This window comes from Panthera pardus, unplaced genomic scaffold, assembly GCF_024362965.1.
Source record: "Panthera pardus isolate Hobbes unplaced genomic scaffold, ASM2436296v1 HiC_scaffold_4, whole genome shotgun sequence".
NCBI lineage: Eukaryota > Metazoa > Chordata > Mammalia > Carnivora > Felidae > Panthera > Panthera pardus.
The window spans coordinates 8824026-8848318 of NW_026526969.1; the positions used below are offsets into that span (position 1 = coordinate 8824026).

Sequence of the window (24293 nt, forward strand, 5' to 3'; positions counted from 1 at the left end):
CAGGGCCACCGCCATCTCCTGCCTTCAGTCTTCCCTCACCATGGCTCCCAAGCTCCAGTCTGGAAGGAAGGGAGTTTTCACAGCCATCCTGGGGACTGGCTCCTGCTTCCTCACCCACAGGGGCGTGTGACCTGCTGAAGGCTGGGGCCAAGCCAGAGGACTGTTGTCTGCAGAGTGTGATCACAGCACTGGCCAGAGGGACATGAGGACTTGGTCAGAAGCCCGGTGGGAGCCTGGGTGAGCTCCATGGTGTGCCTGCAATGGGGTTCAGATTTGTAACCCCCCAGGCAGGGCCGTGTAAGTGCGTCCTGGGGGGGGTGAGGTAGGAGGAACACAGCCCAGTCATTTAGACATTTTCTGTCAGGCCAGGGATTTTTCCATTCTTTGCTGCTCGCCTGGACACAGGAGGCCCCACGGAGGCAGCACTGTGGCTGCTCTGCGCCAAGAGAGGCAGCTGCGGTCCTAGTCTTGGCCTGTGCCCAGGGAACTCGAGTGTTCTGTCCTGGGGTTGAAGGCTGACCCAGTGTAACTTCTCTGATTGGTCACCCTGCCGTGGCCAGTGAGCTGGCTGGAGTCCATGTTGGACACAGTGCCCGGGATGTGGGGAGGGGGACTGCAGGGAGGTACTGGGGCCCAGGCACCAGGCAGTAAGGAGACCCTTGAGAAACTATAGGAGTGTGACTGAAACAGCACAGGCCCTTTCAATGTCACCTCCAAACCTCAGTGCTTTTGGTTAGGAAAGGGGGTTGGGGGTGGCTGGGGAAAAATAAGAAAAGGCTCCTCCTCCTACCATGCAACAGACCAGCTTCCTCCCTTCCTGGTTCTAAGCAGAGAAAATGGGAAACAAGGACAGGGACAGAGGGGTAATCAAGGGGGACAGAGAAAAACACTGGGAGAAGGGGACAGAGCATGAAAAACCCAGGGAAAAGGGATGGTGGTCCATGCTGGGAGAGCCACCAGGCGATGGAAGGAGAGAAGGGGCTGGGAGAGTGGGAACACAGACCCAAGACAGGATGGGTTCTGAGCCTTGCAAAGGTGGGGAGGCCATGCCTGGCTGGGCGAATAGCAGCAGCTGGAAATATTTCCAGAAAAGTCCTCAAAGTAAATAAAGTGATAACACAGTCTCCATCTCTCCTTGCTGTTCTGCTGTTAAAGGACATTGGGTAGAAAGATCCAGTGAATCCCAAGAATGAACAGCTGCAGGGCCAGAGTCCCTGTGCAATGTGGAAAAGGGAGGAACCTCTCTTGACAGCAAGGCTGAGTGCTGGGCCTCTCCTCTGCCACATGAGGTGTTTAACCCACGCTGGCTACCTTGTCACCACACAAACAGCAGAGACACCATGGCTGTTGACATAACATCCTCAGGTGAAAACAGTGTGGAGAGGGGCTGAGGATGCACCGACCTGGCAGTAGTCCACTGGTCTACCGGGTCTACTCGGATGAGACTGTCTCCATGCTGGCACTTCCTCCTCTGTCCACTGGCACCCCCCCCCCCACCCCCATCACCCCCTCCCTGCAGCCACCTAGCTCCCACTGCACACGGGGACTCCAGCCATGTCCAGAAAGGAATTCTAGTCCCTGGCCAACAGCAGCCACGTTGGGGCCCCTCAAACTGACCCAAAGCAAGACAGCTAGAGCCATTTCCTTTTTCTTTCAAATGCAGTTCTTTTCCAACATTGCCTGCAACAGCTTTGGTGCAGAGAATTTTGTGGTGGGGTGGGGGAGGCACATGGGAAAAAGAAAGGAAAAAACCCAGCCAATTGCACAAAACCTTTCCCTGGAAAAGCCCAGGCTCTGGGGTGGTCAGGACTTGTGACTACCCTCCCCACCACCCTCTGGAGCTCCGGCTCTGCTGGTCGAGGCACAGATGGGGATTCATTCCATTCCCCATGTAAAAGAGCTGTCTGGGAGCAGAATGGCGGTGTGTGTGTGTGTGTGTGTGTGTGTGTGTGTGTGTGTGTGTGTGTCTGTGTGTGTATAATAGACTATATTAGAAAATTCTCTATGTATAAATATAAAACACTGGTATCCAAACATGACACCACAGCTAACTAAAGTGCTTGACAGGAATCGGGCATGTCTAAGTATGTAGGTAAAACTATTTATCCTGAATACCAGGATGAGGAAGGGAGCCAGGAAAGCAAAAACATGGAGGGCCTCCTTGCTCCGTGGGGGTGGGGAGAAGAGGTTGAGCTGCCCCCCACCCACCTCCACCCCCGCCCACAGCTTTCTCAGCCTGTCTGATCACCATCCCAGGTCAACACCACACATCATCTCCACCTTGACCCTACTTTTCCCACTGTGCTTCTGTCCACAAGGAGACCAGCACGGATGTTGTGGACACGGGGGAAGGCTTGCTCCCATAGGGGTATGTTGGTCAGTCTGTGCCCACAGCTTCCTTCGCCCACGGGGTTGGGAGTGAAGGGACCACTATGTATGCTGAGGGCAAGACAGGAGGATTATTGTTATCATAATTAATAATTTGAGAAATCAAACGCCATCGCTCCTCTAGGCCAAGCCCTGACTTCTCTCTTCTTGGGCCTCCTGCCTGGGTTGGGGCTGGAGGGAGGATGGGAGGAAGCCCTGGGGGCACCTGATGGGCAGCTGCCCTTTTATCTGCAAGCCCCAAGCAAAGCATTAACACTTCCACCATCCCTAAGACCCCTTCCCTACAAAACAAGGCCTGTTCTGGTCTCAGACCCACAAAAATGCCACAGGCAAATGGTCACCAGAACTCCTGGGAGTAAAGGGGCCCCAGAGGGCAGGGAGGAGGCCCCCCCCCAGGACACAGTGCTACAAAAATGGGTTGGTGGTTGGAGGTTTGGAGGCAAACGGGCTTGATGAGGATCCAGTCTGGAAAGAAACAACAACCACAAATTAGAGGATTAGGGGAGAAGAGCCGGAGGCCACAGAAAAGATGCAGCCCAGGATTCCTTTCTCCCCAGAATTACTGTGGTGAGGGTTGTGGGCAAGTCAGTGAGTGGAGGCGAGTTGGACGTGAGGGGGTGTGAGCCCACTGACTAACCCACTCTCCTGCCTGGCCAAGGCAGGGTTTCTATCCCACACTGCTCTGTTCCAGAAGGATTCTGTCCCCGGCCCTCAGAGAGAGGCCATACTCTACACTGAGGCCGTGCTGGCACTCACCATGAAGGGGTTGGTGGATGTCCCAGATGGCTGGCTGAGTTGCCTCTGCCCCAGTTTGGCTGATCCTAAGTCACTGAAGGAAGAGCCTGGGAAGCAAGAGTAAAAACTAGGCTGCCATAAACCCTGCCCCTCACATTGGTGCTGACCAGGCGCATCCGGCCTCCCTGCTGGGTGGGCACCTTTACATCACACAGTGGCAGCAGAACTGGGCCTTTCTAGGGGCACCTGGGTGGCTCAGTTGGTTGAGCATGCAACTTCGGCTTGTGTCGTGATCTCATAGTTCATGGGTTCAAGCCCCGCGCTGGGTTTTACACTGACAGTGAGGATCCTGCTTAGGATTCTCTCTCTCTCCCTCTCTCTCTGCCTCTCCCCTGCCTGTGCCCCCCCCCCTCTCAAAAATAAACATTAAAAAAAAAAAAAAAAAAAGACTGGGCCTTTCTAAAGTCAGGGAATAAGGGTACAGAGCAGTCAGAGGACACAGGAAGGTCTGTGGCTTCTCTGGTCCTCCTAACGGTCCAAAAGGGAACTAGCTCAGATGTCTAGCTCCCAAATATCCCTAATATTCATTGCCACCCCCCCCCCCAACCCCACCCCTGGGGGTGGGGAATGGGGGCAAGAGAGGAGGGTATGGTCTGAATCCCTTACCATTCTGTTGCTGAGTCATCGAGGTCTGTGGGGGGAACAGCGGTGGTGGGAAGGTGCTGACAAAGGCCCTGGTGGGTGGCACTGTCTGGGGGAAGCCAGGCCCAGCACTGCTCATCCCAAAGCTGGGCCCTGTGGAACGAGGGACATGAAGTTCATGCGAAGTTCTGGAAGGCAGGCTGGAGAACAGTTCTTCCTAAATCTCTCCGAATTGGGGCCATGGGATATAGTTATTCCTTAGCCAGAGGTACCCCGCAGAAGTACTCTGACTGAAACCTTCCACTTCCATGCAACCTGGCAAAACCTGCCTTCTTCCTGTACCCACAGCTTGTGGCATGGAGGGCACGGGTGGGGCACAGAACCAGGGGCAGCTTTCTGCTACCTGTCAAACTGCATCAACTAAAGCAAATGATTAGCCCTCTGTGTGCCTCAGTTCTCTCAACTATAAAACTGGAGTCCTCCTCTCTCCTAGGGCTGCTGTGGAAAGCAAATAACGGGTGTAAAGCACTCAGCAGTGGGTCAGGTTGCTAGCCGTTATCAGTCTGTCTTCCTGGCCTCAAGGATTTTGAGAACAGCTATGACAACAACAAAAAGGCAGGTGGTGGGGCGAGCAGGCCTTGGAAGAGAGAAAAGCTGAGGCTGGGGAGGAATGCGGGATCCACTAGCTGACAGGAGCCGGGACCAGGGGCAAGGTTGCAGGTGGGACACAGGAGGGAGAGAGGCTGGGGGCCTGGCGGGACACTGCCCAGGGGCAGGAAAGGAGAGTGGCTGCCACATCCGTCATTAAACCTTCAGAACTAGCTCAGGTAGGGAGGATTCTGTTTTCTGAAATATATTCTGGGACTTGGGTGCTTCTGCTCTTTGCCCACTAGGTGGCCTGGAAATTACACCGGGTCTGGCCTGGTGAAGGGCAAGAGGGAGACTTTCAGGACTACCACAGCTGCCTAGTGAGGCTGCTCCACTCCTCCTGACAGTGGGGTGCGTGCGCGCGCGCGTGTGTGTGTGTGTGTGTGTGTGTGTGAGAGAGACAGACAGACAGAGACAGAGAGACAGAGACAGAGAGAGAGAGAGAGAAGGGAGAGAGGAATCCAAGCCCAGGAAAGCCAGGGCCAGCACAGTCCTGGGGCTTACCTGCGGCCAGGCCATCGGGCTGGAACGGGTTGGTGGGAGGCAGCTGGGGGTGAGCAGCAGGCGCTGTGAAAGGGTTGGTGGAGGCTGCTCAGGGTGACATGGGGTAGAGGTGGGAGAAAGAGAGGGTCACTCTTCTCATTTGGTTACTACTGAGATGACAGCACTCATCTAAATCTGGTGTGCTCTCTCTCCACCCTCCTCCCTGTTTCCTCTCGGCCTTGGATCCCTTTTCTGGGTCCCCTCAGGCAAGACTCACCTCCAAAGGCAAGCCCTGTGCCGCTGCTTCCACCAGCTGTGGCCGACTGGAGCGTGGGGACCTGGCCGGCCACCCCGAAGATGCTGTGACATGGGGAGACAAGTCAGCATGCAGGGCACCCAGGACCAAGGACAGAAGCTGGGCAAGGGACCGGGAGATGGCAAACCCTGTCCTGCCCAACGGGAGGAGCAAAGCAGGCTGGGAAAAGCGAGGCTCTCCCTAAGACTCTGTGAGGTCTGGACCTACCTGCTAGGGACACCTCCAGCTGGCACTCCGGGCCCCAGGAGGCTGCCCATATCTGCGAGGCTGTTGGGCTGACTGGCAGGTGCCAGAGGAGAGGCACCAAATGGAGTCACGTGGCTGCTCCCTGGGCAATCACAGGAAATAGAACAGGGAGTGCTCGGTGAGGCAGGATGGAAGGGTCAGACGAGACAGAAGTGGGGGAGCAGGGGGTAAGCAGCAGAGTGATGGCATGAGGGGTTGGGTTCTCTGAGCCATTTCCCCCTGGATCATCTGGTTCAGAGGGCCCTGAGTCCCACTGAGAATTCTAGGCCACATTCTACTCAGGCTTTCTCAATCTCCCTGGCGGTCAAAGCCGCCACTGCTGAGAGAAAACGGCTCTTGTGTGTGTCAGGTCATTGTCCCTGCTGCTCCAGTTTGACTTAAGGTTCCCATTTTTTTCCTCAAGATGTGGACAAGTCTGTCCTTTCCTCAAACCAGCATTTCCATTTATGGATCAATCACAGGAATGAAGGGGCAGGTAGAGGGGATGGGGGAGGAGCTGTGAAGGGCAGAAAGGCCCAGACACTCGGAACTGCTGGCTCCTGGAATGTGGAGACCAGTGCCGAACACAGATCTCCAGCCATCATCGAGGACTCCCACCAGAGCCGCCCCCTCTCGGGAGGCCACCCTAGGCCAGGAGCTTCGATCAGGGCTGGGGTTCACTGAGCAGGGCTGACTGGAAGTTCCCCTGCCCTCTCTGGTCATCACATCTAAAAAGAAAAAGCATCACGTGGGAGGCTTACAAAACAGCCTGAGGAGCAAGTCCAAGAAATCCTGAGCAATCTCATCTCTTGGGAAGAGGCCTGGGGCCCTGTCATTTGGAGAAAGCCTCTTTATTTGTGTGCCTGTCTCGGCTGTATGATGGGATCCTGTTAACCACTCTGGGCTGCTGTGATGGTAAAATGAGGCTGCAGATGGAAAAGGCTTGCTTTTTCTGAGTGCTGGAAGACTAGTACCGAAGGAAACAAACTTTGCATGGTGTCTGCCACGTGACAGTGCTCAGGAATTGTTTGCTGAATGACTGTGTGATGGGCAGAGTGAGGAGAAACGGAGTCTAGTTGGGGCCCTACCCCCTGCTACTGCTGTGACCTTACTGCAAACCATCTTATTTTCCTGAGCCCATTTTTTCTTGCCTTCTCATAGGGTGGCTGTGAAGACCCCCTGCGGTGAGTGAAAGTGTTCTGAAGTCTGCAAAGCATAATACAGATGTGACGTATTATCATAGCCTCTGATATAAGAAACTATTTCCAGGGTCAACAGAAACAAGACAAAGTCTCAAAGGAAACGTGATGGCTGGTTCAGATCGTAAATACAAGTGAACAAGAGCCCCCCCTCCCTCCGCCCTACTCTCAGCTCCAGCCTTCCCACATGCTCTGCGTCTGCCTTAAACAAAGGCCCCACCCGTGGTCCCGCTCACTCTTCCGGCTTAAAGGAACCAGACAGGCCTTCCCTGACCTCAGTCTGAATTACAGCCTGGTTTTCCTCTCATAACACCTCATTCTTTGCCTTCACAGCACTTGATATCTCTGCAGTGACATATTTTTGTTTACTTCTGTATCAGCTGTGTTCCCCACTAGACCAATTCCATTGCCAGGGATTTTCTTACAGATAGAGAAGTTGCAAATGTGCAAAACATGACACATGCGGGGTTATTAACTGCAGCACTGTTTAATAGCAAAAGACTAAACAGTCATCATTCATCCTAAATATTCACCAAAATGGGACTAATTAAAATAAATTATGGTATATACATAAGCAGGACTATTGTGCTGCCATAAAGAAACGTGTACTGATAAAAAAGAGAATCTAACAGTACTGTTCAGTTAAAAAAATAAATAAAGGTGCAGAACAATATGCATATTATATCATAAGGTGTGTAAAAAAAGAGAGAGAAAGAGAAAATAGGACAATAAAAAAATGGGTAAGTGAAGGCTACAGGCTCCTCTTCGCAGAGACATGGCTGTGGAGAGCAGGGGAGACAGGAGCCGAGCCTGGATGAGGCTGCAGAAACATTTGTAGGTTGGGCAACTTGGTGCATATTTGTGCGGAAAGGGAAATATGGTGGCAGAGTGGAAAGAGCAGAGATGAGATTCAGATAAGAAAGCTGATGGCAAAAACTCAGTAGAGACAGGGAAGGACGCAAGGGTAACCTTCACAAGGGGAGAAACTTTTTCCCCACAGAGATGAGAGGGAAAGGAAAAGATAAAGTCATAAGGCAAGGGAGGAACGGCAAAGTCAGGCTGATTCTCAAATCTGTGTTGTCCCTGCCCCCCTCAAGCTTCAGCCTGGTTTCTCCTAAGTTTGGGGCTTTTTTCTGAGCCCCCCAGAGCTATCATGCTCCTCCTTCCCTAAAGGGTAAGGCTGTATTTTCCCAAAGCCCTTTGTGAAGGGGACCTTCCCTGTGCTGGGCATCTCCGGGTCTGATCAGAGAAGCAGAGTTCAGCAGGGAAGGCAGGTGCCCAGGGCCTGCCGGCTGCGAGGTTCCAAGGATGGGCTGCTTCCTGAGTGCCAGTGCTCGCCTCGGCCACTCTCTTTTTCAACCCCTGGGCTTTCTACAGGAACGAGTGCTAGGCTATCACGCCACTGAGAACACTTGGTGTCAGTCCTCTGCACTCCACTGACCGTCAGGAAGGCTGGGAGGCCAGCAGGCTAGGGTTGAATCTTCTGATTCTTAGGGCCGCCTGGGCCTTTCCCTGGTAATGACTCAGGGTACGTGGAATTTCTGAGTGAGCACTTAGGTCACACTCTTCAGTCCTGCTCTGGGGCCTTCCTGCCAGGGAGCTCCCAGGCTGAAGGAGGCGCTGTCCTTCTGTCCCGAGGCCGAGCTGTGCCTCCTTGCGGACACTAGAGGGCAGAGCCGGCCCTTGCTCAGGCGGCCACAATGCTGCACTTTCGGCCCATTCTCAGAAAGGAGGCCGACTTAGGAATACCTGAGCTCTGGTTTGCTTCTTCTACACCTCCAGAGCCTCACTCCTTGCAGCTGGATTGGTATACATGCCTTCCAGCAGTTTCAGGGGCAACTGCAGTTTTAGAAACCTCCCTTCTCCATACTCCCCCTCAGAAATATAAAAATACAACCAGGCTTGTCAGAAAAGACACCCACCACTCACCCAATTCTCCCTACTTCATACCCCATAGTTCTTTATATCACATTCACAGAACCATCCTCGTGATCATGGTGTGATCACGGTGAATGGGATCTGCCACCCATCAGCCATTCGGTTCTGGCCAAGTCACGGGCCAATTTGAGCCGGTTTCCTCAGTTGCAAAATGGAGATCTTGCCTTCCTCATGGAGATGATGTGGGGATGCTCTTAGCAAGGGCAGGAGCCTCGGAGAGGCTGGTTGGCTCTGGCTGGCTGCAGACCGTCTGTTTTTTGAGATGACCAGACACTGGACAAAAGTTCATCTCAGGTGCAGCCAGGGAGGGGACTAAGACGCTGGCACCTTCTTTCTTTCCTTTTTTAAAGGCGACCCTTTAAGCTCTCTTTTTAAAGCAACTGACTGTGACAGGAATGCATTTCTGAACGGACCAATTTATAACCACCTTGTACAGGCTGTTTCCTTTTGAGCTCTCATTCCCAGGAACACTTCCCTCTTGTTACTCTGAATATTCTTGTACCAACTTACATTCTTACTGAGAGCAGATTAAAGGGCCAATATTCCCACATGGTACCCACCGTTATCAATCTTTAAAATTTTTGTGGATATAATGTGCAAAATTATTATCTTACCCTGATTTGCATTTTTTCTGATTAGTCAGGCTGGGAACATTTTCATGCCCCCGGGTTTTTTCTGTTTGTTTCCCTTGCTCGTTATCCTATTCTTCCTTATTGATAGGAGTTTTAAAAAACACATGATAGTTGTTAGCTTTTTGTCTGTTTTCCATATTGTAATTATCTTTTCCTTGTTTCATGCCTTAAAGGACATGAAGCATTGTTACAGGATATGTTTTAGGACACCTTTTATCGTATAGAATGTGACCTATGCAATTTCTATTTGTTAGAAATTTATGTGGTGTTGGGGCGCCTGGGTGGCTCAGTCGGTTAAACGCCCAACCCTTGGTTTCAGCTCAGGTCATGATCTCACAGTTCATAAGTTCGAGCCCCGCATCAGGCTTAGTGTTGATGGCACAGAGCCTGCTTGGGATTCTCTCTCTCTCCTCTCTCTGCCCCTCCCCTTCTCGTGCTTTCTCTCTCTCTCAAAAAAAATAAAAATAAAAAAAGAAATTTATGTGGTGTCTCCTAGTCCATGGTCAAAGTATAAAATGATTCTGTGTTTGGAAATTCTATCTTTTGATTACAAAGTTCTACTTATATTTATTAGGTCAAACTTGTTCAAGTGTTACTCAAATGGCCTACTTTCTTATTTGTCTATCTACTTTATCTACTAAAATCTTGTGAGTCTGCTGTAGGCCCCCCCTCTGTTGCTTTATTATATTTTCACTGTGTCTAACGGTTTTTGCTTTATTACTTTCAAGGCTACCCTGGTCAGGTACTTTAAGTTCGTAATGTGAGAATGTCTTTGTGAATTTTAACTTTTATCAATATAAAATGTCTCTCCTTGTCCCATTCAAAAAATAAAATAAATAAAATAAAATAAAATAAAATAAAATAAAATAAAATAACAAAAGCAACCAGACAATTTGTGGTGGCATAGTGGGAAGGATGTGGGCAGAGTGAGAGTCGAAAAATCTGGGCTCTGGGCCGAGCTCTGCCACGCTGTGGGCTGCACAGCAGGGAAATTACTGAACTGCTTCATCTGTAAAATGGCTAAATTTGAAGGGGTCCTTCCAGACCTCAAAGCTCTCGGCTCCAGAGGACCTGAGATAGGCTTCTACCTTGGGTGGGCTGTGGGGTGGGAAGAATAACTCACCAAAGCTGTAACTTCCAGTTAGCATCCGACTGGCTGGCAGTGAGGGTAGAGAAGGGGGAAGGGTGGGTAGGTGGGGGAAGGGAGAAAGAGAGAGCATCAGTCACTGGCTTTCCCTAGATATTGAGTCTTTACAGCACTCTGGCTGCCCTCCCCTGTGTTCAGGATGTGCAAAGGTAATGGGCCAGCCCCAAGGCTATGAAGACTTAATGTCTGGGGACTTAGGGAGGAACCAGATGCTTTAGGGCAGCTGCCTTTAGGGTCTCTTTCAACTGCTAAACAACACAACACAGTTTACAGGCTTCTGCTTTAACAGGGATGGGTGAATTTCTGGAGACCAGCTTGCACTTTGACCCAGCCCTTACCTTTTGGGCAGTGTACAACATGAGCCTTCAGAGCATGCTACAGGAAAGGTCACATCCACTCTTGACTTTTTGAGGACTGGGGACTCCCGAGCTTCCTGGTTCTGACCTCCTATGCACACCCTGCACGACTCCTATACACACCCTGCACGACTCCTGCTGCAATTCAGCTGCTTTCCTTACATGACAAAATGGAGAAGCGCCCTTCTTCCTGGCAAGAATCTCATTAGACCCCTCTCTTCCTTTCCCGGGGCTTCTCCTCTTCATCCTGTCTCCTTTGCCTAGTTCTCTAGGTTGGTGCAGATGTGAATGAAGGGCGATACATGGATGTGGAAAACTGAATGCAGTTGGAAGAGAGAAGGGGATCTGGAGAGAGCAAGGCAAAGTTTACCTGTGGGTGTTGGCTGGGCCTGGAACGGGCCTTGGCCAGCTGGAGGAATGCTTCCAAATGCAGAAGAGGCAGGGCTACTGCCAAAGGCATCAAAGTTGGCAAAGCCTCCGTGGGAAGGTGTCTGGCCTACAGGTGGAGGGTATATAAAGGCTGCATATATAAAATGTACATATAATCGATATAATATACACTAATTCCAAAGGCCAAAGGCCACTGATGGGCCATCTGCCTTTCTACAGGGTCCTCTTCAGGGAGAGATGGCAGGGGCTGAGCAGAGGGGATCTCAAAGGTCTCCAGGTTCACTCCCCGCCATCTTTTATCCTTACTCCATGAGGCACTAACATTTTTGTCAAGGCCTCATTCGGGCTTAATCATGTGAAAAAAAAATTAGTTCTGGTGGGGGAAGGAGCTTGAAAGGAAAAATGGAAACTAGACACCGCTTTATTCAACACTCTGTTGGCTACTGCTGATCTTTGGGAAGAGGGCAGGGGAAATGGAAAACAAGATAATCCCTCAGCCCCCATTTTAACAGAGAAAGAAAGTAATAAAAAGGCTATTTCCAGTGCTCTAAAAGGAAGTGCTAGGAGTCCCCAACTGTAACGTTTTCTGGTCAAACTTGCAAACATAATCCCAGCCATACTCATTTGGCCCCAACCCTCCCGGCCTTGAGGCTCCACAATTCCCATCACATTCATTTGTGTGAAGTGAGCTAGAACCAGGTGAAATCTGGTCACCGCAAGGGCGTGAATTCCTCGTGTCCTGTGTACATATATTGCAAGAATGTTCTTGTCCCAAATCCCACTTACCCCCAAAGGCTGGGAATGCAGCAAAAGCTGGTGCCACCTGGGGAGCAGCAAAGGGGTCTCCACCTATGTCAGCCAGCAGGTCAGTACTGGCTTTCTTGACTGAGGAGTGGGCAGGTGGCTGGGAGCTCCGGGGCTGGGACGTCCGAGGCTGAGACTGACTGACAGACTTGAGAGGAGAAGGCATGACATAGAGCACTTGGACCAGACATGACCCGGCCCCCGCATGACTCCCTAGGCTGCCCCCAGATAGGCAAGTGGAGAGAGAAGAGAGGGAGAAACTGCCCTCAACTGAGAGACTTTCCTGGGCAGAAGCTGCCTTAGCCCCTCACATGTCTAACTCCTCTGTCTTCTCAGTATACCAGTTCCCAGAGCCATACATTTTAGAGCCTGTCAGTGAAGGCAAGTCTGAGATATACAGGGATGTGGCCAATGGTCCCCCTGGACCTGTTACTGCCTCATCTTTCCCAGGTGCTCAGGCAGTGTCCCGGCCCCTTCTGTGTTTCCCTGGAGCAACGGTCAGGTTTGAAGCCGTTACTCTGACTTCCCTAAATATCACTTCCTGTTGGGTTCTTTCTTCCAAAACATAGGAGTCCAAGGGGAGTCTAAGACATGGGTAACGGCAGGGCTGAGAGCCAACTCACATCTCCTATACTGCTGTCTGCTATGTCCAGGGGATTGGATTAAGGAAACCAATAGCCCTGTTTCCCAAAACCCCAACCAGTCTCGGAGGGAAGATTTGAGAGTTACCTGGCTAGAGGTGGAGGCAGCAGCAGAGAGAGATGGCACGGGATCCCCTAGAAGAGTCCGCAGGGGCTTCCCTTCTGGGACGGAGCCCTGGATGGGGGTGGAGGCACTGCCTTTGGTATAAGCGGGCCCCTTGACTTGGTCTGGGGGGACATACCTTTGAGAAAGAATAGTCAGGTGACATCATGGGCCATGCTCAGCTTAGGCACCCGGGAAGCACAGGTGACAGAAGTCCAAGTCCCGTTTCCTTTTCCCACTAATTCTCTTTTTTGAACTGAATTTTGTAACTCAGCACATTTTGCCCATCTTGAGAGTCCTCTTTACCATCAGGTGCTCATTCTTTTCTGACTTGTGCCTGTTTTTCTCTCCTCTCTCCTTTCTCTTTCTGACATCAAACCATCTGGGTTTCAAGTGATAACCCCTCAATAACGCCGCTGGACAGGCAATCCTATTTTCCAACTTCCTTTTTATTTCCTAGGTGTTTCTGCAGGTTCTCCTCCTTAGTCCCACAGAAAAGTTTCTGCCACCTCATCTTCTAAGTGCTCACAATCTATCCTGCCAGCTCCTGCTACTTCTGATAAAATCCCCTCCACTCCAATGCATGTGGTCTTTTACTTTGGAAGTATGTTCTATAGCCAGAGGACACCCCAGGAGGGACTCCAAAATGCTGTTATGTCCACAACAATCCCCTTGCTGTCTGTGTTCTCTTCTCCACCCTATAGTTACCCCCCAACATGCACACAGGACTGAGATCAGACAATAGGAAGGGCCACCTGGGGAGAGAAAAGGCAAGGGAGAAGAGAGACGCTTTTTTCGTCACCAGGAAAACAGAACACACAGATAAATCATGGATGAAACGATGGGGTAAAAGCACAAAACTCTCGGACATGCTTCCAGCCGCCTCTCTGCATCTATGGCCCCAGCTGAGCTATAAATCTGACCCACACCCCCTCAGGTCCAGCACCCCCTCTAAGCAGACTAATGTCTCCCCAAAAGAGGGGCATCAAATCTTCAAGGTTAGTGACCGCTAACAAGCTGTCTTTTTAGGTAGCTTTATTTCTTTGAAGTCAGAATTGGGCCCTAACTGAATCTGGGTGGAACACACTCAACCCAAGTCTGGCCTCTCGAGAGAAGCCCCAATTCAAGTCTGGAAATTAGCCTGTCAAACGAAGAATGTCTTGGACATGTGTCTCTATATAGCAATCTCTTTCCTCCTCCTTACCATCTCTTCTTCTCATATTTTTCCTGGAGAAACTCCTTCACCTTCTGAGGATCCCTGGAGTCTGGTATTAATGACGTCCGAGCATCAAAAAGACCCAGCCAAATCTTCCTGCATACCTAAAGGAACGGAGTCAGGTGACAGAGGAGTTGAGGCAGAAAGCATGAAATGGGAATGATACCACTTCCAATGTATTCATCAATACATATTTATTGAGCACGGACACAGGGTGAGGATCTGGGTATACCTACAAAGCAGACATGATCCCTGTCCTCACAGAGTTGACCATCTAATGGGGAGGTCCTGCCTTAGATAAATAGAAATAGATTTATCATTACATAGTATGACACATCTTATAAAAGAAAATAGAGGGCCCTGAGAATTATGGGGCACTAAATCTGGATGGGGGTGGGGTCAGGGATAACTTTCAGAGCTGTGGCTTCCAGAACACCCTCCAGAGGCCTTCCCTTGTTTGCACCCCAAGTAAACCAAACACCCGCAAGCTAGGAGTACTGTTAACACCAAAGACAGCATCTTCCGACCAGCAGATTTAGCTGGGGAAGGGGTTTAACTCACTTTCAAGTACATGACATGAACTTAAACCCAGGGTGCTGAGGCTCAGGTCAGGAGAGCTGGCTCTAGGAGATCTTACTCAGAGGGGCTGGCCCAGGCAACTCTGAATGCTCATCAGTGTGGAGCTCTAAATGTCAAGGGACAGTTTTCCTTGTGAGTACCCAGGGGTCACCCCCTACACAGATTTTGCTCCTTTCCCTAATTCCTCTAACAAGGGCCTAGACAAATCACAATTTGTATAACTAAGACTACATGAATATATAAATATACGTAAGGTAAGACACATTTTAGGCTAAAAAATAAAAGAAACTTGGCCAAAAAAGAAGGCTGTAGGGTTTTTCTATAATCTGGACGCAAAGTTCACCCCGGCCAATGGGGCAACTACACCAGTAACTGTTCCGTCAGTGGTAGCTCACCTCATTTCCACGGGATTGCAGGAATACTACTTCAGGCTCAGTGAAAGTTGTCATGGAGATGGACTTGACTCGGTGAGGGGGGTTCAGGCCTCTCCTGTGGGAGAGAAACAGAAAGAGAAGTACAATGCAGTTAGCCTGCAGGTCTGTTTATGCGAGGAGGGGGAGGGAGAAAGGATAAAACAACACATAAATTAAGCTCAGGTAGAATTTCCCGACTGAAGCTAGTTCCTAATTCAAGGAAAGATGGGAAGCAAGAACGTTTGGGAGGTTTTTAATCAGAGACAGGGACGACAGAGTCCAGAATGTGTTGTGATCCCACTCATTCTGGAGAGTAAGGCAGAGTCTGTCCATCCAGAAGCCTTCTCTACTTTGACAAGGTTCTGTGTTCAACCTGCAGGCTGGGGGTACTTCTGGGAACTCTGAGATGTGCCCACTTCCCATTTCCTGTTTTACCACTGTTTTAGACCTGGCTGCCCCTCCTCTTTGTCTAGACAGAAAGTGTGTTGGTAGAGATGAACAGGGTCCCTCTCTTTCAGGAAGAGATCTCTGGGAAAAGAAATAGTCCAGACTCCGGGTTCTAGATCGATCGATTGATCTTTCTTTCTTTTTTAAATTTTTTTAATACCTTCATTTATTTTTGAGAGACAGAGAATGAAAGGGGGGGGGTGCAGAGAGAGAGGGAGCCACAGAATCTGAAGCAGGCTCCAGGCTCTGAGCTGCCAGTGCAGAGCCCAATGTGGGGCATGGGGCTCCGGGCTCAAACTTGTGAACTGTGAGATCATGACCTGAGCGGAAGTCAGGCACTTAACTGGTTGAGCCACCAGGCGCCCCCTAGATCTTTTAATGAAGCAGGAGGAAGTCAGGTTCAACCATGAGATAGGAGATTGGCATGAGTCAGGAACATATATCCTGTAGTGATGCTTTTGTGTTTAGCTCTGTGTGTTCTGTTAACTCTCTGAAAAGTCTAGTTCTGCCCACGGAAGCCCTGTGGAGATTGCAGTAGACAAGAAGGCTTCCTTGCCCCCACTCAGCTGCCCTCTGGAGTGTTCTAACAAGGGAAACTTGGCGCTAAGCCAGGTTCCCCTTTCCCTTAAGTTTTACTCTGGTCTAGACCAACGGCACTCATCAGATGAAAACAAAACGAGCTAAGCCAAAACAAATAAATCAGACCCTAGGACCACGATGTGAAAGAGCCCAGGCACATGCAGGAAAGACAGTCTCAGCTGATGAGGTCTCTTCAGACTTTTGGTCTCCTGGGAAAAATCGGCAAATCAAGATGGGAAAACAAAAGTAACTCTAGCATAGGGTCCTGGTTGATGCCATCAGGAAAGCAAAGAGGGAAGTAAGAGATAACTCAATTTACCAAATGGAAATCCTAGAGAAAAGTGGGGAGATGCTTATGCTTATGCACACACAGTTCATGCTTATGCGTGCACACACAGATTAAATGCGTCCTTGCCAAGTCTAGAAGAATGGCAGTACACGTGTTAGTGTACGCGATGGCAGTGGGGCGGGAACAGGGGAGAGGTGACACAGTACAGAGTGAACAGTGAAGGGTGCAGCCCCTTTGTATGATAAATTACTGATTATGGGATTCTAACAAAGGACAGGACACTGAAGGCTACAATCGAAGGCAGTTTCAGCAATTCTGCTGCTAGGCTTTTAAGTAAAGGGTCTCAAAATACTCCTTTAAAAGACAGTATCAAAGAGGACTGATGCCCCAAGGAAAGATTAGAGCAGTGAAATCCAAAAGCAAGGCTTTGTAACTACACGTCAAACAACAGCTCTTAAACTTGATCTGCCCTGAAGATTCTCTTCTAATCACATTTCAGAGATATTCCAGTTTTCTCTCCCAAAGCCTCTCTTATAATGGCCTTGTTTTGTTTTGAGTCCAGACAGCCTTTTATATCCTTTCCCTTACCCTTGCTAACCTTAATCCCTAGCTAGGCCTTCCCTCTCAGAATGCCAGACTGCTCTGAGGTCTAGCTAGAGTGGATCTCTCCATCCTTATGATCCCAGCCCCACCTCCCACTAACAAATATTTGCTTCGCCAAAATACAAGGCATTATGGTAAGCACTTTGGGAGATACGATAGACAGTTGTTTATCACTATATATCATATATATCATATAGGACCTAATCCTTGATCACCAGGACCTTGCTTACAAGGCCCCAAGGAGCCTGGACAAAGATACGTCTCAACACAGTTGGGTGCCATTCAGGCACACACAGCCTGATCAGGGAGAATGTGGCACCAGGATGCAGCAGTGGGGGAAGGAAGAGAAATGGTCATGGGAAAAGTAAAATATATTATGTTTACTCTAGAAAAACAGATTCTAAGCCTATCACAAAAAGGTCATTGACATTTCCTGAAAGGACAACCAGGAACTGTTAGCAAAGTGTAAACAGGGAGGTGTGCTTCCTTGTAGGGGGAAGGGGAGGGACTTGACTCACTCATCAGTCTAGAGGGGATGATTAGAACAACAGAACTTCCTATGGCTGAGCTTGGACTGGAGGGTTTTTTTTTTGGGGGGGGTGTCGCTGGGGGGGTAGAAGATAGGATGAAGGGAAAGCAGAGAAAATAAGTGATTTAGGTGCTTTGGGCCAAATGAATCTGAAGGAACGGGATGTTTCCATAGCACAGTACAAAAAGCACTGCTCTGACCTTGATGTCTGTAGACTGGATTATGTATAACTAGAGCCACAGTTTGGGGGCAGGGAAAATTCTCTATAACGCAACACTCTGCAGCCCAGGAAGAAAGAGGACCTAGTTACATGGCCTATGAGTCAGAGCATTTGTTTCTGAATCAGAGAGAGGCCATCGCTGGCTGACAGAAGCAATTTAGAAACAAGAGCCCCTCTCCTCCCAGTAGCTGCAATCGAATGGTCTAGGGGTACTGGGTCTCCCTGGGGTCATAGCAGGGTCATGCAGTGGGCCATATCTGAGTCACTGGCCTGGAATCAAACAGACCCAGCTCTCCAACTTGCACCCGGTCTCCCCAGCATGACTCTCAGGTTCTCCCCAAAAGAAGTGAGAGCTGGAAGGAGGCACTGCCCTTCGGTTATCGCAGCAAATCCGTTCTGTTATTTCTAACCAGGAGGTGCTGGGGAAACATAGAGATAAACTTATTTGCCCAGAATAGGGCATGTTTTTCCAACTGAGAGCAAGTACATTACTAGGACTCAAGCCTCAGCCCTGTCATGACGCCTTCTTTAACTTCAGTTTCTCTTTCACAGGGCACCTGACCAGCATTTGAAGTGCTCTGAATTACTGGCAGTGAAGTGACTTGCAAGGACCTGAAAGCCCGCCCAATTCTTTTTCCTTGCCTCTCTCTCCCTTCCCTTTGATTCTATCAAGCATACTACTGTTTCTACAAATACCACACCTTTTGTTTTTCTGTGAGCATCACCCTCACAATGGCCCATATTTTACTTCTGTCTTGCTTCATGAAAGTCTTGAACCTGCTCAGCTGCTCAGATAAGAAGGTTCTGTCAGGTCAACAATGGAAAAACACAGTTCCACCCGGCACCCAAGTTCTTTCATTTGTACCAGATTTGGACTTGGGAACTCCTGACTTCTGAATATTTCATGTTCAAATTCAAACACCCCAGAGGGGGTTTCTTGCTGCTGGGATTCCAGTCCTCTGCCTCTGAGCAGGGTTCAGTGAAACCACTGCAGTTCTTGGACCCAAACATCACCCAAAAGAGTCCCTATTAGAGATTCTTACTAGTCCCTAATAGGAAGGCTCCCCTATTTCCCTCCTCCAGGCTCAATTTCACTAATTTTAGGAAACTTCTTCCTAATCTAAAATCCCTGCCTCAAGCCATTTCCTGTAGTTCTTCCTTAGTGACAATGATAAACAGCTGTCCACTCGTGTAGAGCACACAGAATCCCCTGCTTTCTTCTTCAGGCCTATTCTCAATCCTTTTACATTGTTCCCTCTTCTTCTTATGTCTTTGGATGGAAGGTGAGGTGGGAGGGGTGAAGGGATGGGACTAACACAGGGGCAAGGAACACATCTACCTCTCTAACCCAGATGGATGGAAAAGTACTGAATTATTTAACACGACACTACGCCTTTTCTTCCATGGAGATAAAAGTACTTCAACTAGGAGGGCACCTGGGTGGTTCTGTTGGTTAAGTGTCCAGCTCTCGATTGTGGCTCAGGCCATCGTCTCACAGTTCGTGAGTTTGAGCCCCACGTTGGGCTCTGCGCTGACAGCATGGAGACAGCTTGGGATTCTCTCTCTCCCTCTCTCTCTCTCTGCCCCTCCCCACTCGTGCTCTCTCTCTCAAAATAAATGAATAAACATTAAAAAAACCTGCTTCAACTAGGAATCACTACTAGCAAGCCAGATGGGGAAACTAAGGCACAAGGAGGTTAGGAACTTGTCACAAGTAAAGATGTCAAGTACATCTCCTGGCACCCAGCCTAGAGCTTTGTCCACCTGAATCCTGAATTAATCCCATTACTGGAATAAAGTTGTGCAGAAGTAGAGGAGACAAGTATCTATTACCAAGACCAGAAGGTCAATGGATTAAAAAGAATGGACCCAAACAGCCCGGTTGGGGAAGTGTGCCACATATTTTGTTGAAAAAATTGGATGTCAAAGGTAGTGCCCATCCCTGATGTCAAAGACATTTCAGGACTCAAGATCTATTTTCTTTCTAAAGAAAAGCGCTTTATCCATCGAGGTATCCAGTCAAACCGGAACAAGAAAACACATTTAAGGCACTGCTTTGGAAAAAGCACTTTTTAGCAGCAATCTAGCATCATTCTCTAGTAGGAGAGTTAGACACAACTAAACAAACAAGTGTATGTATATGTTGGGGACATGAAATCTATATCTAGGTTAAGGAAACTAGGTATTGGATGAAAACCAAATGAATAAAACTAGGTCAAATTTGGGACCTACAATTGTGGCAGCATGTACATAAATTTAGTAACAGCAAAAACTAGCAGCTTCTCTCTCAGTCCCTCACACCAACGCTGTAGTTTTCTGCTAGAGCTGAGAAAATAGTTCTCATTAAAAAAGAAAACGAGAAAGAGCTCACACATGTAGCAATGAAGCCATAGGCATACCCACCCACCAGTATTAAAATCGAAAATTTCTCCAGATCCTGGGAAATTCAACTTTGGCTGGAACAGTCAACTTTGCTACCTCAGCACGTGTAGCCAGCTGGGAACTCGGGTGATTGTGCACATTGCCCTCAGAATATTCCATTGCTCTAAGAGGTGGAATATTTGTAACATACTCAGCAGAAAGCTGCCTTTCAAAATAAAGCCAGTCTCCCTGTCTTCTTTCTCTGGCTGTGGTTCTAAGTGTGGTATTTGAATTCCCTGCCCCCAATACCCTCGTCATTTTTAACAAAGAATATACTCTTTTCATCATCATAGCTCAACACGAGCTCCCATCACTCTCCAGCCCATGCTACTTCACAGCACTCATTCTACCTGCAAATATATATTTAATGATTGATTTTGAGTCCACAGTCTCCACTATGATGTAAGCTACATGAAGATTGTACTTTGTCAATTTTGTGCACTGCCGTATCTCCAGTGCCTAAAACTGTGTCCGGGTCTTAACAGGCACTCAATAAATGTGTTGCCAGACTGACTGAATGAATGTGCCACCTCCACATTTTTCACTTCCCAGTACCACAACATCCTAATCTGTGGGCAACCATGTGGATTTAAGATGTTAACTGGTATATGTGTCACTGGGGAGCCATGCCCCTCCGCTGCCTGCTGAACTGTGTGTGTCCCCTCTTCACTCTGCAGCCAGCAGCAGTAAGCGTCCCTCACTCATTCTATTTCCGGCTCACCTGCCAGCACCCAGCCCCTCCCAAGGTCCATCAGAGGGCACACGTAACACTTTGTGAAGACCCTTTTATAAGGTTTCTATGCCTTGCCCTACTTAGTTCATGCTAATTAGAACTCCAATCAGCAAATGAGAAGCACCATCAGAACCCTGGCAGACAGTCACAGCCAGGGAAACTACAGCTTTCTTGAAGAAGTTTCTTCTGATATCTCTCTCCTTATAATCTTGACATGCCTTCAGTTCAGCCTCATTTATTGGCCCAGCCTCTTGATCCTCCACTAAAAACCAACAATAATGAGCACAGGGGAAAAGTAGTAAAATTTTGCAATTTGTGCACTGATATTTAAAGAGAACCGTTCCAGCAAAAGAAAATCAGGTTTTTAATGTGTGCCAGATCCCTTGACCCTCCTTCTGTCCTGATTGAGGGAATACTCATTATAGAAGTGAAATGTTATCTATGGGAGACTTGAAACCAAGATCTATGAAATAATGATAATGGTGTCAGCCCTCCCATTTAGTCAGTGATTTATCTTTTGTGCTGCGCAGCTAGCTGTGGGAATGAATTAACACTATTTCCAAACAGTTTCTTCCCAGGACCTAGACTCTGATATACCATCAATTTTATCCCCCTGCTTCCAGACTATAATCAGATTTTCCTTTTCATAACAGGATCTTCAAGAATCTGTTCTTTCTCTTTCTGCTATAAACATTCCTAAACGTTGCTCCTTCTCTCCTCAGACTATTCGTCCCAGACTCAAGTCTATCCTTTTGCTTCACTTAAGTCTCTATCTTTTGACACATTCCTGTTTGCGTTCTAATCATTGTCCCAAGAGCCATAATGACGTTCACTAAGACCAAAGTTATAACACACAAGTGAGGTTGATCAGAACATAGAAGTTTGGCAAAGGAGGTAAAAACGAAACAGAAATAATCGTACACTGTATCTTAGGAGACCTGGATCTTCATTTCTGGTCTGCCATGATCATAACTAATATCCAACAAGAAATGCTGAGAACAGCAACCCCCATATGGCATTGGATAAATTACTAAACCTCTCTTTGCTTCTGTTCTCCCATCTGTCATGTAAGAACAATACTGCCCGCTCCTTGGCTCCTAATGGTATAAGAAACAAGGAAAGCACCCCTTGTTAAATCTGAAACCAACCGACCAAACAAACCAATGCATTAAAACAATACTAAACAAGTCCAAATAAATCCCTTAATAAACTCACGGAAAAAGAGAGATACAGCATTGGTATCGAATGCTAACCAGGCATCTAACCAAATAATTCCCTAAGGGGAAAAAGAACCCTACTCTATAAGCAGAATTCTGGCCTAGAACTGTGGCTCTAAATTAGCTCAGGCATGACCAAATCGAGTGCCAGTGCCAAGTGTAGCACTGCAGATTATACAACAAAACTCCCCCAAATCTACAAAGATGCCAGATGCTACTACCAGGATCAAGCCATGGCAACAAGAAGCTTAAAGGTGTAAACTATTACACTTAAGGATGGCTCATTCAGATACCCAAACCTCTGGAAAAATTAAGCTCTCTAACAGGGCAACCCAGCAGCTCCCATCTCTTAAAATTTGTAAGAAATCTACCTCTGGGTAGCATCCCAAAACCCTGCGACATTAGGGCCTGCACCTGAACACTGGAACATGGTTCCTTACCTAGTCACTATGTCTATGCTGTCAACTGAGCTAACTTATCTATTTTAAATTGGTTTTTCCATCTCACACTCCAGGATGGGCACAAGCTAATAGAAAAGTATGCTTTATCTAGGGCCCAGTTCACTCTACTTCTTTCCTACTTGCCACCCCCCCCGCAAAGTTCCCTTGAAAGGTGGGTGTCATTCTCTGGCCCTTTAAATATCTAACCACCTTCCCTTCAACTCTCCCCACTTTCGGTTCGCCTCTCCTCCCTTAGGGAGTTTCTCCCTTCTTCTTCGGTGTCCTTCCTTTCTCCTGCAACGCGACTCCAATCGTGTCTTGTCTCCCCTGCCAATTTCCCTTCCCCATGACACCTCTGCAGCGGGGGACCCTCTCAGCACATCAGGCGCATCTCCAGGCCTCCCCGCCGCCACTACCTCAGCTCTGGCCCTGTCCCTTCGCCCCAGATCCCCGCTGTCCCCAACGCCGACTCTCCGCTGTCCCTTCCCGGTCCTGCCCCCTCCCCACCCTCCGCGCCAGTCCACTCACAGGAGGCCTGAGCAGGTGGTGCAGACGAAGCTGCCCACGGTGATATCCACGTAGGTGACCCCGCGCTGGGCGCACTCGAAGCAGTGGCGGTTCCCGGCCTGGCTGCAGCCGCCCAGTTCCCGCACCCGGCGACACCACACCTCCGAGGCCGCCTCCGCTTCCGCCTTTCCCCCGCTGACCCCGCCACCCGGGCCTGGACCCTTCTTCGCCGCCATCACCATGGTTGCCTGCACCCTCGGACCTCCTCCCCGCAAGTCAGCAATCGTCCCTTCAACCACAGCCGCCTTCCCGCCTCCTCAGCCTCCTCCGCACGCTTGGCTCCCCTGACAGAAACTACGGAGCCGGCGACGTCCGCGCGAGACTCCTCAACCCCTTGCCTTGCCTATTCTGCACGCTGATTGGTTGTTCTCCCCCCACCTCCTCACTCTGATTGGCCCGACATTGGACGGCCTTGGGTTGCGGGAGCCGCCAACGCCACGCCCCACTGCCTTCACCCTCAGGCCTTTCCCATTGGTCCTCAGAGACCCTGCCCCTAGAACCGTGCGTGCCCTCTCCCCGTCCCCGCCCCCTCTCGCCACTGCCTCCACGGCGGCCCGCCTCCCAGATTCGATTGGTGAGTCCTCGGAACTCTGGCTCTGACGTTAACTCTGATTGGCTCCCGCGGCGGCAAAGTTAGCGCGCGAGAAAGAGTCGGTGTCTCGCGCGTGCGCAGCCCTGGTCCTCCCGGCTGATGACGTTAATTCCCGCCAAATTTCAAAGGCATCGCCTCCGCTAGACTGTGCAGAGAGGTATGAAAAGCAGAATGAAGTGGCATATAAGGGACCAGGAATGGCGTATGAGGGGCCGAGGGGAGGAGGAAAAGAAGGGAGCTCTCGGAGGGAGGAGGGAGGGAGGGAGAAGGAGAGAGAGTGCTTGTTTTATAAGTGCCATTTCATTCACTCCTACCTTATGCCATAGGAAATCTCATTTTACAGAGATTTCATTATACAACTTGCCGTAGGTCACACAACTGTTGCATGGCCCAGCCAGGATTCTGATCTGAGTCGTCTGACTTTAGAAACCCTGCTTTTACCAGCACACTATCCGTGGAATAGTATTTGACAAACACGTAGTGAGTGTCTAATATAGATTTCAGTCATTGTGCTAGACAGTGGAAGTCCAGCAGTAAACCAACCCATTAAAATTCCTATCCTCATGGAGCTTACCTGCTAGGAGGGGGAGGCAGACAACAAACTGAAATTCTTCATCAGTTAGTGATAAGTTCTATGCAGAGAATTAAAATAAGGTATTGTAAAGGAGAGTGACTCACTGGGTGTTTTAGATTGGCTACGGGAATCATCTCTAATGATGTCCCTCAGTGATATTTAAGCTGAGACCCGAATAACTGAAAGGAGTTAGCCATGAGAAGATCTGAGGAGGAGCAACCCAAACG

The 24293-nt window shown here is 49.3% G+C and overlaps 1 protein-coding gene across 3 annotated transcripts; it reads right to left on the reverse strand.

The window, feature by feature from the left end:
* Positions 1-1640: 1640 nt before the first annotated feature.
* Positions 1641-23239, reverse strand: AGFG2 (ArfGAP with FG repeats 2). 3 transcript variants are annotated; one of them, XM_019422750.2, is made up of 13 exons: positions 22862-23239; positions 14838-14931; positions 13852-13967; positions 12633-12786; positions 11886-12051; positions 11080-11205; positions 10330-10362; positions 5420-5540; positions 5174-5256; positions 4918-4980; positions 3790-3918; positions 3145-3230; positions 1641-2853 (listed from the first exon to the last, which is right to left on the reverse strand). In XM_019422750.2, the coding sequence occupies exons 1-13, from the start codon at positions 23080-23082 to the stop codon at positions 2794-2796; spliced, it is 1452 nt and encodes a 483-aa protein (XP_019278295.1). In that variant the 5' UTR covers positions 23083-23239; the 3' UTR covers positions 1641-2793. The 3 variants fall into 3 exon arrangements, with proteins under 3 accessions (XP_019278295.1, XP_019278294.1, XP_019278296.1); XM_019422749.2 differs by having other exon boundaries at positions 4918-5001; positions 22862-23238; XM_019422751.2 differs by lacking the exon at positions 10330-10362 and having other exon boundaries at positions 4918-5001; positions 22862-23238.
* Between the last annotated feature and the right edge of the window lie 1054 nt (positions 23240-24293).